Genomic DNA, 21,031 nt, shown 5'->3' on the forward strand with positions numbered 1-21,031 from the left:
AATGTATAGATAAATCATTCTTTTGTGTGAATGCACATGTAAATAAATTTTTGTATAAAGTATTTTTGATAAAAAGAATAGTAATGCTTTTATTTATTCAGCGGAAAATAAAATTTGTATAAAAATGTTTAAAAGTTCTAGAAAGGGATTGAACCAAGAAATAAACATTAAACCTCCTAAAATACCCCGTATTGTTCCTTTTGCAGTTCTATTTTCTTGCTATTTTGCCATTTTTAATGCTTTGTTCTTTATGACATTGACACAAGGCTAAATGTCTTATGTGTTTATATATCAAATTTATATAGCCTCCCCATCTCAAAAATCATATTATTGTGATATCAATTATTTTCATAAATAGATCTCTTGCTTTTGTCATTTTGGTTCCCCCCCTATTTGTTTACAGTCTGAATTCAAATATACTTTATTCACCTTTAGTTGGAAGTTTGCATTAAGTTCTCTAGTTTGTCTAGACTTCTATCTTCTTGTCTTCTTTGTGTTAGTTATTTCTGTGGCCTTGTTTGATTGCTAATGTATTCTTCATTTTCTTTTTTGTGATGTATCTTCTGGCTTCTTCTTTTACCAATAATTTAACATCTTCCCATAATTTTCATGAGTACTTCTATGATTAAATCTGATGTCTATGGAGATTCTCATTCATGCTGGTCATAGTTGTCTGAAAGGTGCTTTTATAAGAGGTAATTGACCAGCTTGGATGAGAAGTGAAACATTTCAAACAAACAAACAAAAAAGAAAATTCTCTTGAAAAAGCACCTTTGAAATGATTAAAGCTAATGCTCTAATTCATGGTCAGGACCCAGCAGTATTTTGCAGTTCAGCAATAAAGATTTTTGGTAGAGGATGTTTATACAGGGCGGTAAAATGGTTATGCCAATAAAAATAACTGAGGGAGGACTTTTGAAAATGGAATCTGAAAATAATACAGATACAGTGGTACCTCGAGATACGAGTTTAATTCGTTCCGGACCTGCGCTCTTAAGTCGAGCAGCTCTTATCTCGAACGACTTTTCCCCATAGGAATTAATGTAAATAATTTTAATTGGTTCCAGCCCTCAAAAAACTCACAAAGTTAGTCTAAATTATGCAAAAAGACATTGCAAGAATAAATGTAACTTTACTTATTAATAAGATGATAAGCTGAGAGCTTTCCTTCCCTTCCTCTTTTTACCCAAAACAATCAACATGGCAAACTTTTATTTTTATTCATTAAACTGTAGTTATTTATTCAACTTCACTGCCACCCAATCCTGTAGAGGGAGGAAAGAAGGGAGGAAGGAAAAGGAAAGCAAGAAATGGAGGGAGGAAAGGAAGGGAGGAAAGAAAGGAAGGAAGAAAGAAAGGAAGAAAGAAAGGGTGAAGGGACAGGAACAGAGGAAGGAAGCAAGGAAACTTATGAAAGGGGAGAGTAACTTCACTGCCACCCAATCCTGTAGAGGGAGGAAAGAAGGGAGGAAGGAAAAGAAAAGCAAGAAATAGAGGAAGGGAAGGTAAAAGAGAGAAAGAAAAAGAGCAAGAAAGAAAGAAAGCAAGAGAGAAAGAAAGAAAATGAAAGAGAAATAAAAATAGAGAGGGAGAATGAAAGAAATGGAAGGAGGGAAGGAAGGAGAGAAAGAAAGAGAAAGAAAGAAAGCGAAAGAAAGAAAGAAAGAGAAAGAAAGAGAAAGAAAAAAGAATGAAAGAGCAAGAGAGCAAGAGAGAAAAAGAAAGAGAGAGAGAAAGAAAGAAAGAAAGAAAGGCAACTTCAAAGAAAGGCTCACTGAGCATCTCTCACTCTCTCTCTCTTTCTATCCCTCTCTCTTTCTCTCCCCCCTCTCCCCCCCTTTCCCTCTCTCTTTCTCTCTCTCCCTCTCTCTTTCTCTCCCCCCTCTCCCCCCTTTCCCTCTCCCCCCCAGGCCGGCAGCGATGTTTTAAAACAGCCGCGCCGTTTGCGAGCTAACTCCTGAGGTGCGGAAGTTCGCCTTTGGCGTTTGGGCCACTCGGAATGTGAAATTCAAAACAGCGTTCGGATCCCCCCACCCCCAGCAGAAGCCAAGGACCCCCAGAGTGGGGCGGCAGGGGAGGCGACCGCCTCTCCACTCACCAAGTGCCGGGATACGAGCCGAGAAGAGCCGGGCTGGCTTACTTTCCTTCCTTCCCGCGCTGATGCAGAGCCACTCGAACAAAGCGTCACGCCCCCCTGACGCTTTTGGCGGCAAAAGAGCCCAGCGTCGCTTCGGAAGCCGCCGAAAGCATCAGAGGGGCGCGACGCTTGCTCTGCATCAGCGTGGGAAGGAAGGAAAGTAAGCCAGCCCGGCTCTTCTCGGCTCGTATCGCGGAGAGGGGCGGCATACAAATCCAAGTAATAAATAAAATAAAATAAAAAAATGTCTCTCCTCTCCCAGCTCTTATCTCGAGTAGCTCTTAAGTCGATCAGCTCTTATGTCGGGGTTCCACTGTACCGTAGTTTTCAACTTATGACTGTTCATTCAGCAACTGTTCAAAATTAATATGACTCTGAATGAAGAGCATTACAACCTCTGCTCAAAGTTACGGCTGTTGCAATGCCCCCCCTCCACATGGTCACATGATTAAAAATTTGAGTGCTTGGCATGTAAACTACTTTATACTCTTGGGAGGAAATGTGGGATATAAATCTGATTAAGTCTTTATCTTATTAATGTTTTGCAGCATGTTCTGGATCGAGTAAGTCGGATGACCCAGGGAGATGTATTGATGTCTATGGATCAGTTGTTAACCAAACCACACCTTGGAACCTGCCATAAATTTTATATTCAGGTGTTCCAGTTACCTAATGGTGAGTAAAGTCAAGAAGCTCTGTTACACATTATATTTCTCCTCTGATTTTTCTTTTTATATATCTCGTTTTCTCATTATTTACATTTGTTTGACAAACTGTAAATACACATTCACTCTATAAAGCCTGGTTAATATAAACTCAGAGCACAGACACAGTTATAAATATGAAATGTTCAAAAAGGGCATACTTACTCATGTATTGCAATTAAAATAATGAAGGGCAGCATACAATGTGACAAAATATTTCATGGACCAAAAGCTCATTTTGTCAATGGCATAAATTTATGGAAGTAAAAGAACCACCAGTTCATGTGAAATACTGTTATTTTTTGGAGTATAAGACACGCTAGAGTATAAGATGCACCTTAGTTTGGGGGGAGGAAAACAAAGAAAAAAGACCTCTGCCTCTCAGCAATTTGCCAAACAGCAAATAAAGTAGCATAGATGATATACACTGTTTGTTTTTCTACTTCAGTGCATGTGTGCCTGACCCATAGAAATAGGAAAGAATTGGAGAAATGTACATTATGGCAGTATATTAATGTCAGAAAGTTTTCTTAAATGTAGTCACACTAACTCCTCCCAGTTATTTAAATAGCTGCCCTATCTTAATACTAAAACAGGGTCCGGTTAAATTTCAGATTACAGTGATCCCCCGGGTATTGCGATCCCGATCATTGCGAAATGGCTATATGGCGATTTTGCAACCCGGAAGTAAAAACACCATCTGCGCATGCGCACCCTTTTTTCTATGGGCACGCATGCGTAGATGGCGCCGGGCAGATCAGCTGCTGGGTGGCTTCCCTAGGTCTTCCCCCTCTTGCTGGCAGGAGGGCGAGCGGCGGGCATCAGCAAGGAGTTTCCCCACCGCCCACGCAAACTCCTCGCTGCCGCTCGCCCGCCCTTCGCCCGCCCATGCCGTTCATTCTCACCGCTTCCCAGCTGAGTCCTGAAGCGAATTGGCTTCAGGACTCAGCTGGGAAGCGCGAGCGAGCGGCGCCAGCAAACGGCTTGTCCGCCGCCTGCCTGCCCGCGCGCCCGCCCGCCCTTCGCCCGCCCACGCCGTTCATTCTCGCCGCTTCCCAGCTGAGTCCTGAAGCGAATTGGCTTCAGGACTCAGCTGGGAAGCGCGAGCGAGCGGCGCGAGCGAACGGCTTGTCCGCCGCCTGCCTGCCCGCGCGCCCGCCGCTCGCCCGCCCTTCGCCCGCCCACGCCGTTCGCTCCTCCTCTTGCTGGTGGGAGGGCGAGAAGCCCCCCAGCACCCGCTCGCCCGCCGTTCGCTGCTCGCCCGCCCTTTGCCCGGCCACCCGCCGTTCGCTCGCTGCTCGCCCGGCCACCCGGGTTCGGGGGGGTGCTGGCAAGCCCCCCATGCCGGCGGCGACGTTTTAAAACAGCCGCGCGGCTTCCCAATGAGTCCCGAAGACAAACGCGGAAGTTCGCCTTTGACGTTTGTCTTCGGGACTCAGTTGGGAAGCCGCGCGGCTGTTTTAAAACGTCACCGCAGGCATGGGGGGCTTCCTAGCAGCCCCCCAAACCCAGGTTGGGGGTCCGGGGGGTGCTGGCAAGCCCCCCATGCCGGCGGCGACGTTTTAAAACAGCCGCGCGGCTTCCCAACTGAGTCCCGAAGACAAACGTCAAAGGCGAACTTCCGCGTTTGTCTTCGGGACTCATTGGGAAGCTGCGCGGCTGTTTTAAAACGTCGCCGCCGGCATGGGGGGCTCCTCGCTAGCGCTGCGGAAGTAAAAACACCATCTGCGCATGCGCAGATGGTGTTTTTACTTCCGCAGCGCTACTTCGTGAAAACCCGATCATTGCTAGGGGTCCTGGAACGGAACCCTCGCAATGATCGGGGGATCACTGTATACTTTTACAGATCTTTAAAACTAATGTGGCTTTCTTGAAGGATACATTATTCCCTATTCTTTAAAAGAAGATACCACAGGACTGGGCCTTTTCAGATCAAGCATTTTTTTAAAAAAGCTTCTTTATTTTGTTAAGTTGTCTACAACAATAATAAAGTAATAAGTAATAATATGAACATTCTGTATTTATTGTTATTACCCACCTCCTTGCATCCAGATTCAGCAACTGATTAGCACAAGAAAATAAAACTTTGCCTCTGCCCTTTGCCTCTTTGCAGCTAAAGATGTACTTTAGTTTCACTTTCATTTTAGCACTAGGCTTGCCTTGCAGTTTCAGTCAGCTGAGAGTTGAGAAGCTGATAATGAGTTGCTTGGCTTAACCCTGCTGTTCTGTTCGGGTCTGTGAGACCCGAAATCAAGGTTTGACACCCTGTAAAAAATTTTCCCTGCATATCTGAAACTTGAAATTTCATGACTTTTCATCATTTCAGGGGTTCTCTCTATGAGAATTTTTTTGGGGGGGTGGGAGGTTTCTTTCTTGCTGAAAAAAAAAAAACTCCCTAATGTTATGTTCCCGGGTCACCCTGACCCGGACCGAAAACTCTTCATTTGCAGTGCTTATGTTTGGTCTTTTTGAAAGCTTTTTTCACTTGGAAAGTAGTCTGAACATTTCTTCACACAATGGAATGAAAATTGAACTGAAAAAAATTAATCCTTATTGGTTTATTTTGCCCATAAATGTGCCTCCCCCCCCCGTTTTTGTGAAAGTTTTTTCAATTTATGGATAGTTTTGCTTGCAAAATGCAGTCTATTTTACTGGAGTTGGTGTGGGAATGGTACCTTGAACATTTCTGAATATAAGAAAAATATAAAGGAACTGAAAAAAATGATTCTTACTGGTTTTTTAACATCAGAAATAAGGCCTCCCCCCCCCCCTCGGCTGCTTGCAATCATTTTCACTTTTTATTTTTTTATGCTCCAAATCCAAAATATTCTTTAAAATCTTAGGCATTCATTTACTCAATTTAACAATGCTGATCATCAAAAAATATTTTTGGGGTGGTGGCTAATTGTTTTCTGGGCAAAAAAAATTCATAACTTCGAATCTGTTTCTGTTCGTATATGACCGGACCAAAAATATATTTTTTAGGTACTTGAATTTGATCTTTTTGAAAACTTTTTCAACTGGAAAACTAGTTTGAACATTTATGAACATAATGATATGAAAATTGAACTGGAAAAATTGAGACTTATATTTTTATTTTGATCAAAAAGCCCCTCCCCCCATCCTTTCTGAATTTCGTGTCAATTTCTATTTTTTTAAGGCTACAAATCCCTAAGAAATTTTCCCCCAAAAGGTTTGATATACTAAATTGAACATTTCTGAATATAAGAAAAATATAAATGAACTGAAAAAAATGGTTCTTATTGGTTTATTTTTGCCACAAAAGGGACACCCCCCCCCGGCCTTGCTGTGTGCCATTATTGTCACTGTTTATACATATTTGTCTAGAAATATTTGGAATATCCTTTTGAAAATCAACCACATTGTAGCCAGATAACTAATTTTATGAAAGAAATCCATTTTACTAAAAAAAAGTATGTAAGTTTGAAATTAACAGCATAATTTTTATATAAATTGAAATAACTTTATATGCAAAATAAACCAATATGCATCAATTTTTCCACTTCAATTTTCATATCATTATGTTCAGAAATGTTCAAGCTACAAATCCAACACCAACTTTAGCAAAATTGAATGTATTCTGCTAGCAAAACTATCCATAAAGTGAAGACTATGTCACAGAAACGGGGGGGAGGCACATTTATGTGCAAAATAAACCAATAAGGGTTAATTTTCTCAGTTCAATTTTCATATCATTGTGTGCAGAAATCTTCAAGCTACCAATCCCACACCAACTTTAGTAAAATAGAATGGATTTTGCAAGCAAAACTATCCATAAATTGAAAAAACTTTCACAAAAACGGGGGGGGAGGCACATTTATGTGCAAAACAAACCAATAAGGATTAATTTTTTCAGTTCAATTTTCATTCCATTGTGTGCAGAAATGTTCAAACATGTTTCCAGGTGAAAAAAGCTTTCAAAAAGACCAAACATAAGCACTGCAAATGAAGAGTTTTCGGTCCGGGTCAGGGTGACCCGGGAACATAACATTAGGAACTTTTTTCGAACAGCATACAAGGGTTAAAAAGCTCTGTTCTGTTTGCTGCAAGAAAATAATTTGCTGGGAGGCAGAGGCCAAAGGATGGGTGGTAGAGCAGGTGGGGCTACATTTGATGTATAACACACACCCAAGTTTTAACCCTCTTTTTGGGGGTAAAAAGATGCGTCTTATACTCTAAAAAATACAGTACGTAAACTAAGCAGAACACGCTAAAACTCAGGAGGCCCTTTTCAGTAGTTGTCGTCTGCTGTATTACCCTGGCAGTTGTATGGAAAGTTAACCAAACATTATTTTGCAAAACATTCATGATAGAACAAGTGATGAGCCGGGGTGGCGCACAGTGATGGGCTCCTATGGAATGCAGGAGCAAAATTTGGAGCTCCACCCAAGAGCACCCAATTTGCACTGAAAGATGTTGAAACAAAATGCATGAGCCACGCCCACAGTGGTAGTAAAAATTTTGGTAGCCCATCACTGGTGGTACAGCAGGTAGAGTGCTGTACTGCAGGCCACTGAAGCTGACTGTAGATCTGTTGGTCAGCGTTTCAAATCTCATCACCGGCTCAAGGTTGACTCAGCCTTTCATCCTTCCGGGTGTGTGCGTGTGTGTGTGTAAAATGAGGACCCGGATTGTGGGGGGAATATGCTGGCTCTGTTAAAAAGTGCTATTGCTAACATGTTGTAAGCCAGTGATGGCGAACCTATGACACGCGTGTCAGCACTGACACGCGTAGCCATTTTCAGTGACATGCGGGAACCGGTGAGCAAGAGTAGTTGCGACAGTTACCATGGTGATAACACACACACACACACGTCCCCACAGCACTATTCATCCCCCTCCTCCACTCGCACGCAACTCCCCGTTGCTATGACAGCACCACCGCCAATGGAAAGTCGCATTAGAAGGCCGCCTTGCGGGGCCCAGGAGCTGACAAGGGAAGGGTTTCACTGTGCACTAGAGACGGAAGTGGATTCCGTCGAGCTTGGGCCGCGGCCGGAAGTGAGGGTGGGAGGGTAGGAAAAAAGGAGGCATCGACTGAGAGGCTTGCCGGCTGGTTAGTCAAGCACCTGCCCACCTTGGCTCTGCACAAGTCAGGGGAAGCGACAGCAGCCTTCAAGTGGAGGCGGGGCAGGTCGAGCGGCTCTCGCAAGAATTCCTTTCCCCCAGTCAGGAGGCGGAGAGCGGAACTGGTCCTCCTCCCCTCGCTGCTACCTCTTCCCCCCTCCTCCCTCTCCAGGAACAGCCTGGGCCCGATACGGGAAGATGGTGGCGGCCGGAGGCGGCTGCGGCTCCCAGGCTGCGGAAGGGACCGAGCTGTAGACCCCGATGCGAGGCCGGCGTAGACTGGCGGGCAGTGAGAGGTGGCGGCGGAGGATGAGCCTGCTTTGCGCTCAGTATCTCCGGTGAGGAGGATGGGGGAAATCCTGTTGAGGATGAGAAGCACGCTAAAGAGAGAAAGGGGGGGGGAGAGAAAGTGTGTTGTGTGTGTGTGTTGGGGAGGTGGGGTGTGCGGATAAATTCCCATTTTGGGAAAGCTGTATGGGCTGGAGGAGCCGCTAACCCAACAGGAAACGAAGGAATAATCCAAAGTCAGCTTTACAAGAGATTTGGAAGAGTCTCCAGTGTGTGAGTGGGATGCTGGGCTGCTCTTTGGAAAGGAAGGTTTCCTGGTGAAGAAGATGAAGGAGCGAGTGACAGGAGGAAAAGAAACATGTTCTCCTGTAGGTTTCTTTTTTTAACAACCCCCCCCCCCAAATTCTCAATTCTAGCATTCATAGTATTAGTTACCTGACGCTTAGTAGCTGTGCATCCAGAGCATGTGTGTGTGTGAAAATCTACCTACCTCCCCCTTCCCCCCCCAATTGGTCTTTTTATTTAATGTGAGACATTACAATAATATCGGGTCTGGGATTTGTCTGGTATGTGCAGCAAGATCAACAAAAGAAACCAACTGACAGATTAACAAAGAAGTCACTAAGCAGGTAAGTTAAATAATTATACATATTTGTTATTTAAACTATAAATATCACAAAATTATGTTTTTTTTCTCAAGGTGACACACCACCCGAGTTATGCTCGGTTTTTTGGCGAATTTTGACACACCAAGCTCAAAAGATTGCCCCTCACTGTTGTAAGCCGCCCTGAGTCTAGAAGGGCAGCATAAAAATCAATCAATCAATCAAACAAACAAACAAACAAATAAATAAATGTTACATAAAGATTTCTATTCCCTTTTACTTTGTGTGTATTTATGTGTGCATTTATATGTTACTTTCACAGTTTAAAAGTGTTTTTTAAACCTACAACTAAAACACTGGAACTTGATGGATTGAAAGATGTAGTGGAAATCAATTGTATTTTGGGTTGGACTCTGTTTTGAATACATTTTGAATGATTAATAATTTTGACTAACATATACAAATTGGCCAAAGCACAACCATAAGCATCATTATGTAGTAAGCATCATTCTCTTCTCTTTCAGAGCAAACCAAAACACTGATGTTTTTTGAAGGTTGCCCTCAACACCTGGGCTGCACTGTCAAGCTGTGTGGTGCAGGAGAGTATGAATTGGCTCGAGTGAAGGAGATCCTTATTTTTATGATCTGTGTAGCCTATCATTCCCAGTTGGAGATCTCCTTCCTTATGGACGAGTTTGCCATGCCCCCTCAGTTGAGCAAAAATGGTTCCTTCCAGAGTCTGATCGAAGAAGATGGGCAGCAAGATCTCCTGAACAGAGAATTTGACACAACAGGAAAAGAGGCTGACGTAGCCTCAGATAAATTGCCTGTTATATCTGAATCTATGTCTCTAGATGAGATAGATTCCCATGAACAACGGATTTGGACAGAAGACGATGACCAGATCAATGGTGATTTCCATGAAGCTGCCCCCCAGAAGCAGCAAGGGTATCCTCTGGTGGATTCATTATACAGAACAAAAATAATTTCTGAAGCCCTTTTACCTCTTGACTTGACTGAACAACAACTAGGAATCTTAGATACTGAACAATTGGAAACTCTAAGGGTAATTAATGACTACCAGGAACCTAAAAGTCAGGCCAGGGAGTTTAGAGATCCTTTGCAAGATGACACTGGGTTGTATATCACAGAGGAAGTGACTTCCTCCGAAGATTGCCTCAAAACATTTTCTTTAGCATTTAAGCAAGAACTAAAGGATGTTATCCTTGGTATTTCCCCAGTAATCTCATTCCGTGAGCCATTTCTGTTAACAGAGAGAGGCATGAGGTGTCCCACTAGAGAATATTTCTCAGAACAAGTTTTTTTCTCTCCTCTGCTCAACAAGGAGTACAAAGAACAGGATATCAGAAGGAAGAAGCAACTGTTAAGGGATCTCTCTGGACTACAAGGGATGAATGGGAGCATCCAGGCCAAGCCTATCCAGTTTCTACCTTCCCATGAACTTGTTAGCACGAGAATTGCTGAGCCTCTGAACAGTAGCTCAAATCTGGCCAGAATGGTCGCTGACTTCCGAGCCAGAGGAGGAAGAATTGTGCAGAAAAACGCAGACCCATTTGTTCAGTCTAAAGAAGCATCGGCTGTGAAATTGGGAGTCAGGAGTGAAGATGATGAAAAAATGTTCGTTCAGAGTGAATCTCTATGGTCTCAAAAAGTGAGTGAGTATTTAAAGTAGTTTGGCGAATTCTAGAAGCCTAAGAAATTAACTTTTCTTAATATCTTCCAACAAAGTATTATCTTCAGGAATGTTTGAAATTAAATTCTACTCTTGCCCAGCCCTCTAAATGTTATAATCCGGGTTTGGTAAGAGATAGGATTTGAGTACATCGTAGCAAAAGGTATGAGAAACAGTACAGGTAGTGCTCAGATTACAACAATTGGGACCAGAGATTCCATTACTAAGCAATATGATTATGAAGCACAAACACATTGCTTAGGAGTATTGTGGGATACATAGGTGCCTCAAGTCGGTTATTGGGCATCATGGCAGACACTAGGGAGCACAGGTCAGCTGGTAGAGGATGTGGGTGGGCAAGGGTGCTATGAACAACATATGAGATCCTTGGAACCTCGAATTTTAGTAGGACTCCTTGGGGAAAAGAAGGTGGTGGCCGATGACCTACAGAAATGATTTGTGACCTTCCCTGCAGATATCCCCATTGATTTTGCTTATGGTAAGCCAGCATAGAATGTCACAAGTAGCAATCACATGACCATGGGGACATTGTGATGACTGCAATACAAGTGGTTGTAACTCATAGATAACCTGTAATAATAATCTTCTCAGAATGCCTTTTGCTCTTTGAAAAAGTATAAGGCATCTAGGAACAAAGACGCTGAAGACGCATTTGACTGAATGGGAAAATATTTCAAGAGAAAAATATATTATGCATATTTTTATGTACACTGCTCAAAAAAATAAAGGGAACACTTTAATATAATTCAATATAATTCCAAATAAATCAAACTCCTGTGAAATTAAACTGTCCACTTAGGAAACAACACTGATTGACAATCAATTTCACTTGCTATTGTGCACATTCAACTTTGTACAGAACAAAGTATTCAACAAGAATATTTCATTCATTCAGATCTAGGATGTGTTATTTGAGTGTTCCCTTTATTTCTTTGAGTAGTATATATGATAGTATGATTAGACATTGTTTTCTGTACAATTCCAGGGATATCTATGGAACTAGTCATTCAGTGAACTGAACTTATGTGGTTTTTTTATCCTACACCAGACTGCCTTGTACTTCAAAGAAGTACTGAAGTTTTGCTCAGTTGAAAAATAGTAAAGCATTTTGGTGGTTCCTTTATAGTTTCTAAAAATAAACCTTGAATGGTGGATCCGTAGGTTCCCCATATTAGACAAAGAAAGAGTTTAAATTGAAAAAGAAAGTGTAATGGCACGGGAAAGGGGTGATTGCTGCAAAACAAATGGAAGCAAGATTTCACATATATTTAAGAATGGAATTGTGTAGTTCAGATATCTTAAAAGTTTATTACATTTGACATAGCATTATCCCAAATTATATTCCTACATTTTTGTTACCTATAAATATTTAGTTTGTATAAAATAAAATTAAAATATTTTAACATTATAGTCATAGGTATAATAAATGGTGCAGCTACAGTATGTTTCATTTTCTTGTCTTGCACCTTTATTTAACTTCTTCTTTATTATGCTTAGTATAGTATTCTTACACTTGAAAGCAGGGGTGAAATGCTCCCGATTTGCTCTTGCCTGTGAGTTGTTGGAGAACTGGTCGCGAAGGGAGTGCGAGGCTCCACCCACCTGCCTGGACACTGCCATTTGGGTTCTTTTACCCTCTGTGAATGCGAAAAGCGTTCTATGCATATGCAGAGGGTAAAAGAACCCAATTGGCGGCAGGTGGGCAGAGTCTTGCGCTCCTTTCGCAAATGGCTCTCTGATGACTGACAGGCACGAGTAAACCGGGAGCATTTCCCCCTGCTTAAAAGGCAGATTTGTATGTATGTATGTATGTAAATATTGATTGTAATCAGGTTGAGGTTGAATCTTAACAACCACATAGATATAGACCTTCTGTACCCAATCTGGTTCTTCAGATCTTCCATCAGTGTACTCATAAACTTTATACTTGCTTCCATCCATTGCTAACATAATATAAGAACTTTTTATATTTACATGTCTTCCCAGGTGGACTGTCTTAGCTGTGCAAACCATCAGAGACTGTGTGTTTTGTTCAGTAGCTCTTCAGCCCAATCCGGCAATGCTCCAAGTGCCTGTGTTAGCCCATGGTATGATACTAATTTTATTTACATTAAATGTGCACCTTAAATATTTCCTTTCTATTTGATGGGGAAATAGAGATATTCCTTTCCATTTACTGGTTGTAAACATGCAGTTACTACTACTATTACTAAAACTACTACTATTACTGCTACATAACACAATTTTTTTAATATAATCCTGGGAAAGAGGCCTCTTCAAGACCCCACCTTCTTTTTTCTCATCCTAATGCTTTTTTCCTCCATGTTGTTTTTCTCCATTGAATGGTCCACTGGTGGCCCAAAGAACCAGACTTCAGAGGAACCTAAAATGCTAGGCAGAGCTCAGTTAAGAGGCATAAGAGAGTACTCTTTTCAAGAATTCCTCATTGACAGCTACCCTTCAACTGCAGCTGTGCCAGCAGAAGATCCCTGGTTAGAGTTGGCAGTTATCCACATTATTCTCTGGGAGAAAACCACACTTGCAGCAGAAATGAGTGTGCAGTGGGTTTTACCTCCCATCTCAAGGATGGCAGGAAAGACTATTGCCATTGCTGGATGGATGAGCTCAAATCTACTTTCCAACCAATGTAGCAATGAATCGGCTTAGTAAAGTTTTGCTCTGGGTGCACTTCCCCCATATGATAAAGCACTTAATCTTCCCAAATGATCATATAACATTCAATGTGGTGTTGCAAATTTAGTGCATCTCATTAAAATCAAAAGTTGAATGGCATTTTAAAAATTGAGAAAGACAGGATTCAAAAATTTTAAATTCTTTCTAGGATACAGACATATTTTTGTGTTATTTAAAATATTGTTGAACTCATAACTTGCCGTATCTGGCATTTTTTATCTATTTATTTTATTTACTAATTCAGGGTGTCCAGCAAACCTGGACAGGGATTCAGGGCATTATCATGGAATTATCAGGGAATTCATGAAAAAAACAGAATAAATCGGAAAAAAACCAAACTGTATTAAGATGTTTAAAAATCAGGGAAAAATCATGTTTTAAAAAAAGGATCACGCTGCCTGGCAGAGTCAAGCAAAAATGAGCATAACTGTGGCAACAACTTGCTTCCTCAGCTACCGATATTTCTCCACGGCTTAGCCGTTTGGTATGATGTCATCTACAGTTGTGCCTTAACTAGATCGCAAGTTACAGGGAATTTCAAGGGAATTTCAAAATGCTTTCCCCCTGGACACCTTGTAATTGCTTAGATCCTTATGGACCCTAGGCAGTTTGTGTTGAATGAATGGCGGACCCTGCATTATGCAGTATAACATGCAGTTGTATATGCAGTTTGCTGCTTCTGTATTCCAAATCATAACATATGCAGCAGTAGTTGTGTTTCCATATTGATGGGATAACTGGATTTCTTTCTTGCTGTAATCTCACAACTCTTGACTATTTGATTTAGTTTGTTTAGTTTGTTTTATTGGCTTTACATTGCAAGGAAGCAAGAGAGCAGTAGTAATCAGTCATTTTTTTTCTTTGACATTTTGAAAACCAATAATCCTTGCATGCAGGAAATGTCAAATACTTCCAATTATTTTAAAGGTAATGTCTTGGTTTCTGTTGTTTTAGGATGGTAGTAATGGAGTTCTATGGGAAGAATGATCTCACTTTAGGAGTATTTCTAGAAAGATATTGTTTCAGGTAAGAATATTTGATTTTAAACTATCAGGAAAATAAGGTCAGTATATTTATAGGATTGTTTCATTGTATTCTATGAAATCATTTCATTCACATTCTATGAAGGTTCCAGCCATGGTATATTTCTGGTGCAGTAGCATCAGAACTGCAGTAGTGCAGTTCATTTTGATGTAGTAGTGATATTTATTGGGGTGTTTTTTCATCAATCTGGATTTTTTTAGAAAAATAAATATGACTATTTTATCATGTTCCTAGGAAAAGAAAGAAATAAGAGAGAAAGAAATACTGTTTATTCAGTCAATGACCAGCAAAATTTGAAAATATACAATACAAAACTTAAATTAAATGATGAGATAAAATACTAAGAAAACATAGACTGTCTATAATGAAAATGTCATATATGCTACCATAATAGCACCTGTGCAAGTATTAAATCTAAAGTAGTATAGTCTGTGACTCACTTAATATCGGTTAAAGCAAATATGTATTAAGACTGAAGTAATGAACAATACAGAAGTGGCTATTTCTATTATCAGTTATGTCAGAAATGTACATATTAGGTACAAAATATAAGGGGATCTGATATCCCTGTAGAATTTACAATCTAATAATACATGTGACATGGTTTTGATCCATGGGCAGCTATGCTCAGTTAATGAATTTTTGCAAAATATCCCTTGCAGCAGTGCAGATGGTAATAGGTTACACCTGTCTCTGAGAAATGCTATGCTCCACTTGGAGAAAGTTACATTTTGTTGGAATCTTGCTGGTTCCCAAGTATCCTTATTTATCCAATTTCTGCCATTTTGACCAGCAACCTATTAACTTTGGCATGAAATTCCTTATCCCTTATTCTTTGGTTGAGCAGCTGTTTGGTTATATCCTAAAGATATTAGGAACAGAAGTACAGACAACTCAAAATGTCAAATTCTGCTGTTTCTAGTGTGAAAGGAAAATTGTCTATAAAAATTAGAGAGCTCACTATAATTGGAGTTAGATTTTCAGCCCGTAGTTTGTCATTATTCCACAGGATTATGTTACCTAGCTCAGTAGTAACATATATGCTTTATATATCAGAGATTTGTGGATCAATTTCTAACCCCACCAGTTGAAACAAAAACAAAATACAAACTTTAAATAAAGTTTAGGCATCGTTGATATTTGAACAAACTTTATTGAAAAACATGGACCCTTATACTGATATCGTGTGAAGTCCAAAATAAATATCCTTTAAGTTTTTAAAAAATAATGTTCTGATTTAAGTAATGATCTGCAGTATATAGTCATGGATTTTAAAAAAATATTATTGTTGTATTGCAGATTGTAGAACTTGAACTAAATAAATAAAATTAAAATAAATTATAATTATAGCAGGGTTGTGTAAAATTCCAATTTATTGGGGTAAGTTTAAAAAGAAATAGGAGGAGATTGCAGAAATGTACCGGTAGTCCTTGATTTGCAACCATAATTGAACCTGCAATTTCAGTCAAAAGTCATCATGATAGTTGATAAGCAGCTGATTAAGTGACTGCACTTAATTTTGTGACATCTTTGTGGCAATTGTTGAGTGAATGTGATGGTTGTAATGCAAATGTGATGATCACAGAGTGAATGCAATAGTTATTAAGCAAACCCATTGTTTGTTATGAGCAGTTTTTACCCAGAAAATAAATCTAGAAGTAAATGCAGTTTCTGTGGTCACGTGACTGTAGAATACTGCAAACAGCCATAAATGCAGACTGGTTGCTGAGTGCCCAAAATTCAGTCTTGTGTCTGCAAAGGAGGGACTGGACATCAGAACTAAACTGGGTCCTAAGTCCTTTTTTTTGGAATCTGTTTTAACTTCAGCCAGTTGCTAAATGACTGCTTGCATATCCAGAACAATCTGTAGAGTGAAAATGAGGAAATGTAGCATAAGATGTGGATTTTCCATGCCATGATACTAGCAAGTTAACCATTAATTTTCTTAAAAGGAGTAAAACAGAGCAGGATTTCTCAAGCTTTCTGTGATCATGGACTAATAAATAAATATTTGGAAAATGCAGGAACTCCCCTCCAATTAAAAATACTCATTTTTTTCATCTTTTAAAAGCATGGACGTTTTTGTTTTTCAGGGAAGTGCTTGCATTTTTGTATGCCTTCCCAGCCTCTCCATTTCAAAAGGCTCAACCTCAAGCATTTATTAAGTATTTATTAACCATGAGGCTTAAGTGGGCTCTGTGTTATCCATCTGACTAGCAATGAACAGGAAGACATGCTGATGGAGATTGTGAGCAGGTGAAGAATTAATGATGAGTGAATGAAGGATGTGAGAAGAGCACACCAAAAGAACTAAACTTTTCACAATTGTTCTTTATTGTTTGAAGGCCCTCCTACCAGTGCCCAAATACGTTTTGTGAAACACCAATGGTGCACCACATCCGTCGCTTTGTCCATGGACAAGGCTGTGTACAGATCATATTGAAGGAATTGGACTCTCCAGTTCCCGGTTATCAGCATACAATCCTTACTTACTCCTGGTGTAGACTATGCAAGCAGGTAAGAGGAAATCCCAGTTGTCTTTTTCTAGTGTCAGCTAGTTCATGTTGGAATTCAAATGCAGGCAAATTTACAAGAAAAAGCACAAAATTGAGGATAGTGGAAAGAAGAAAAGTCCATTTTGAATGCATAACAATGCTGTTTTTAGGGCATTGATGCTTCTCTAGAAGGTATTTCTAGATATGCACAAGACAAATAATTACAATAAACCTGGGTTTATTTATAATATATAGAATGCACACTTTTAAAATCAAACAAAACCTTAGCTCTCTGGGGAATAACAATTGTGGTTGTTATGAGCAAAAGACTGTTGAATTACCAAGTAGGTGAGAAAGCTTGCCATACCTTAAGCTATTTCTCTTTAAAGGATCTATATCTTAATCTTAAACTATTTTGAGGTTCTATATCACAGATTAAGTCAATGGTTTCATTTCTGACTTCTATGTAATTACATTTCCATCTGAATATAGGCTACCCCTAATGTTTTCTTGACAGCTGCCAGTATAAATTTAAGATAAGTAGTATGCCTTTGTCACATTCAGGAATTACTGAAATGCAAAATCAAATTGGTTTGAGTGGATATGGGGGCAATTCAGGAGTTTCCTGGATATAAAATCACAATAACTCTTCTAGGTAACACCTGTGGTTCCGCTTTCCAATGATTCGTGGTCTATGTCCTTTGCCAAATACCTTGAACTCCGCTTTTATGGCTATCAATACACCCGAAGAGCTAATGCTGAACCATGCGGCCATTCCATACATCATGACTACCACCAGTATTTTTCCTACAATCAGATGGTGACCTCTTTCAGGTAAAAATTCTCAATTACCTTTTTTAAAAAACAAAACATATATTTTTATATATCTTTTGTCCAATATCATCACTGCATATGTTTTACAGGTTTTAAATAACTTTGTTTTTGCAGACACTGCTAGCATCTTAAAAGCATGTTGAATTAAGTGTGGTCAGTTCACTCACTAATATTAAAATTTATTTACCGTTCACCTGGTGTGATGTTTGCAGGCTTTACATCTCAGTGTTGTGTTTTGTTCTCTTTCTAGTTATTCTGCTATACGGTTACTGGAGGTATGTGTCCCTCATCCTAAGATCTACATCAAACGTCAACTACCACTGAAGATGACTATGCTTCAAGATCTGAAAGACTTTTCTCAGAAGTAGGTTTACGTCCTAACCCCAGTACAGTATGTCCCATTTGAAGTTTGTGTTATGGTTCCTTCATTGCTCAGATGTTGTGCACTTAATACTATATGCAGCAAACAATGGATAAAGCATGGTGATCGCCACACAGTCTGAAAACTAAAATATAATATTGTCTGGCCCTCCCCCCTTGAAATTCATGGTGTTTTCTGCAGAGTTTTTCTAATGTTATGCTAGTTGTATTGTGCTTCTGGGTAGAAATTGAAGAACTCCCTTTTGCCTTGAACAAGTTACAATTTGGAATTTTCAAATAATACTGGTTAACATATATGTTCAAAAATTCAAATCACTTGAAAGTGTTAGCAACCAGTAATCATCTTTTGATCCTTATCTTTTGTATTCTTGTTTATTTTATGATTTAAGCTACTGTATGTATCTTAAATCATAACATTTAAGCATTCGTTGAACAAATACATAATATGAAAATTGTACTTGTTAAGTGTTTCTCAGCCTAATACAGACTATTAGGTTAGTTTCTTTGAAAAACAGCAACTTGCATAATGGCAACTATATCAGATAACATTCTTAAGAAGAGCTTGCAAGATTGCCACATCTGAATGATTTTGAGTTTGGATAAAGAGTTATACCTGTTCTTGTTGTTGCAGGATATCTCAGGTATATATTGCTGTTGATGAGCGCCTCACTTCTTTGAAAACAGACACATTTAGCAAAACAAGGGAGGAAAAGATGGAAGATCTCTTTGCCCAAAAGGAGGTATAATGCACTGCATGTTTATAGGAATTAAATTCTTGTTCATTACAGAACGTACAGGTATGAAGCTACAGAAAGCAGCTAGGCCCCTAAGGTGATAATTATTTTGAATCCAACATCAATCCAGTTTTCAATAATTGGAAAGTAGTGTTAACAGGACCGAGTTGAAACTGCAATATGTAAGTAAAAGCCTTCAGTTCTTATCATGTTGCTGAAAATGTGGCTTTTGTTCCTATTAAGGATTCTGCAGAAATAAGGTATCATTTAAAGCAATAAGTTATGAACATTTGATTTATGTTTGGAAGCCCCATGGAAGTTAGCACAGGATAGGAATAGCAACCTCCATCTGAGAAAAGTCAATGTAGGCTTTTTTTCTCTCCCCTTTGATAGATGGAGGAAGTGGAATTTAGAAACTGGATAGAGAAAATCCAAGCAAGGATGCTTTCTTCTTCACTTGACACTCCTCAGCAGCTGCATTCAATTTCTGAATCTTTAATAGCCAAAAAGCAAAGCCTCTGTGAGATGTTGCAAGCATGGAATAACAGGTAAGAAAAAAGAGTGCTTCCTCAAGTGGAAAATTAAGGATTGTTTTTTTCCCCTACTGGTTATTCTTCTTCCAGATAGTTGATTATAAGTTACCATTGGATTCCTTTATTGAAAATAGATACTGATAGCGTAATAAAGTATGCATTTATCAGACATTTGGCACGTTCTGAATAGGCTGCATTGACTGCAGGATATAAAAGAAGGACTATATTGTCAGTTCAGTGCAGTTTTCAATTAACAATCTAATAAATATGACTTGAATTAACTCCAGATAAAAGTCTTGTTTGTCTTCATAAGGTTTGCTCTCCAAATGGTTTTTACATATCTCAGGGAAAAATCGATTCCTTGCTAATATGATTTTTTTGGACATTAGATATATCAGAATATATCTAATGAATATGATATTCATATGATAGTATGGAATGTGTTATATAGGCTGCAAGATCTCTTCCAACAAGAAAAAGGGAGGAAGCGCCCCTCAGTGCCACCAAGTCCTGGGAGATTAAGGCAAGGTGAAGAGAATAAGGTAATGGATTTTGATAATTGTGATTATATATTTAAAATTGCAGCTGTAAGTAGAAGTAAACAGTACAGATGCAATTTTCTCTTTACAAATAAAATGCTATTCATTTAAATATTGACATTTGCATACATTATTGTAGTGCCTGGAACAGCATCCCTGTATTGCTAGTTCAGAAAGCACCTGTTTCTAAGTGCACAAATTAGCATAATAAATCTAGAATAAAATTAGGTTCTGTTGAACTCATGCATGCAGGAGGAATTTGTAAAACACCTACAATGCTTTTTACAAATTGCAAAACTGCAGCAAAGAGTACATGGTGGTTGCCTGACTTTGGAGTTCTGCTGCAGAAAGCTACATGGGTAAGTAAAAGTTTGAGAATACTTTAGAACTATTTGTAATTCTCCCATACTGATCTATGGCGTGATCAGAGCTTCATCTTGTTAATAGAAATTGTTGTCAACAATATAAATAATATAAAACAATGTAGTGTTCATACCTCCATTAATGTACTAAGCCAAAACTCCCTATGTTTATTAGAAAACAGATGTGGAAACCTTAGGTCAATGAAGTTAAATAAAATATTCTAATTGGTGAGATAACAATCACGTCTGCTCTCTCTATTTAGAGGGCTTTTGCTATTAAAAAGATGGTTGCCATAGTCAGGGTTTTCTCTGTAAGTAGATACAGTGGTATCTCTACCTAAGAACTTAATTCGTTCCTTGACCAGGTTCTTCAGTAGAAAAGTTTGTAAGTAGAAGCAATTTTTCCCATAGGAATCAATGTAAAAGCAAATAATGCGTGCAAACCCATTAGGAAAGAAATAAAAGCTCGGAATTTGGGTGAGAGGAGGAGGGAGCGTATCTTTTCTCTGGGCGCTGGTAGACCAAGATAGCTGGGATTAAAGGGGGAATGGCAGGAAACTGGCTGGGCCTTTGTGCTGCTCTCAAATTTCCTGGGAAATCTTAAGTAGAAAATAGTTCTTAAGAAGAGGCAAACAAATCTTGAACACCCGGTTCAAGAGGTACCAACTCTATATTAAATTATGTCCTGATCAAAAGAGATTTTTGCAGGCATGAGTCTGAAAGGACTACAAAACCATTGCCAAAGTCTTTGACCTCTCTCAGTGCACAAACAGGTTACAATTGAAATAAATGAAACACCATTTATTCGAAGAACAGTCATTCATCACAAGGACAAGGCATTCTACACTCCAGGGGGTTGTAGGCTCTGCTTGCATTGTC

The 21,031-nt window shown here is 39.4% G+C and overlaps 1 protein-coding gene across 7 annotated transcripts in view; it reads left to right on the plus strand.

Annotated features, from left to right (window-relative positions):
• Positions 1 to 21,031, plus strand: part of PIKFYVE (phosphoinositide kinase, FYVE-type zinc finger containing) — a 113,355-nt gene that overhangs the window by 68,031 nt on the left and 24,293 nt on the right. For all 7 annotated transcript variants that reach the window (XM_070732139.1, XM_070732138.1, XM_070732142.1 and 4 more), the window contains 10 exons: positions 2,686 to 2,812; positions 9,347 to 10,494; positions 12,523 to 12,623; positions 14,185 to 14,256; positions 16,620 to 16,791; positions 17,425 to 17,603; positions 17,854 to 17,967; positions 18,616 to 18,724; positions 19,112 to 19,266; positions 19,703 to 19,793. In XM_070732139.1, coding sequence (XP_070588240.1) covers positions 2,686 to 2,812; positions 9,347 to 10,494; positions 12,523 to 12,623; positions 14,185 to 14,256; positions 16,620 to 16,791; positions 17,425 to 17,603; positions 17,854 to 17,967; positions 18,616 to 18,724; positions 19,112 to 19,266; positions 19,703 to 19,793 — 2,268 coding nt within the window. The remainder of the gene's footprint in view (positions 1 to 2,685; positions 2,813 to 9,346; positions 10,495 to 12,522; positions 12,624 to 14,184; positions 14,257 to 16,619; positions 16,792 to 17,424; positions 17,604 to 17,853; positions 17,968 to 18,615; positions 18,725 to 19,111; positions 19,267 to 19,702; positions 19,794 to 21,031) is intronic.

This window comes from Erythrolamprus reginae, chromosome 1, assembly GCF_031021105.1.
Source record: "Erythrolamprus reginae isolate rEryReg1 chromosome 1, rEryReg1.hap1, whole genome shotgun sequence".
NCBI lineage: Eukaryota > Metazoa > Chordata > Lepidosauria > Squamata > Dipsadidae > Erythrolamprus > Erythrolamprus reginae.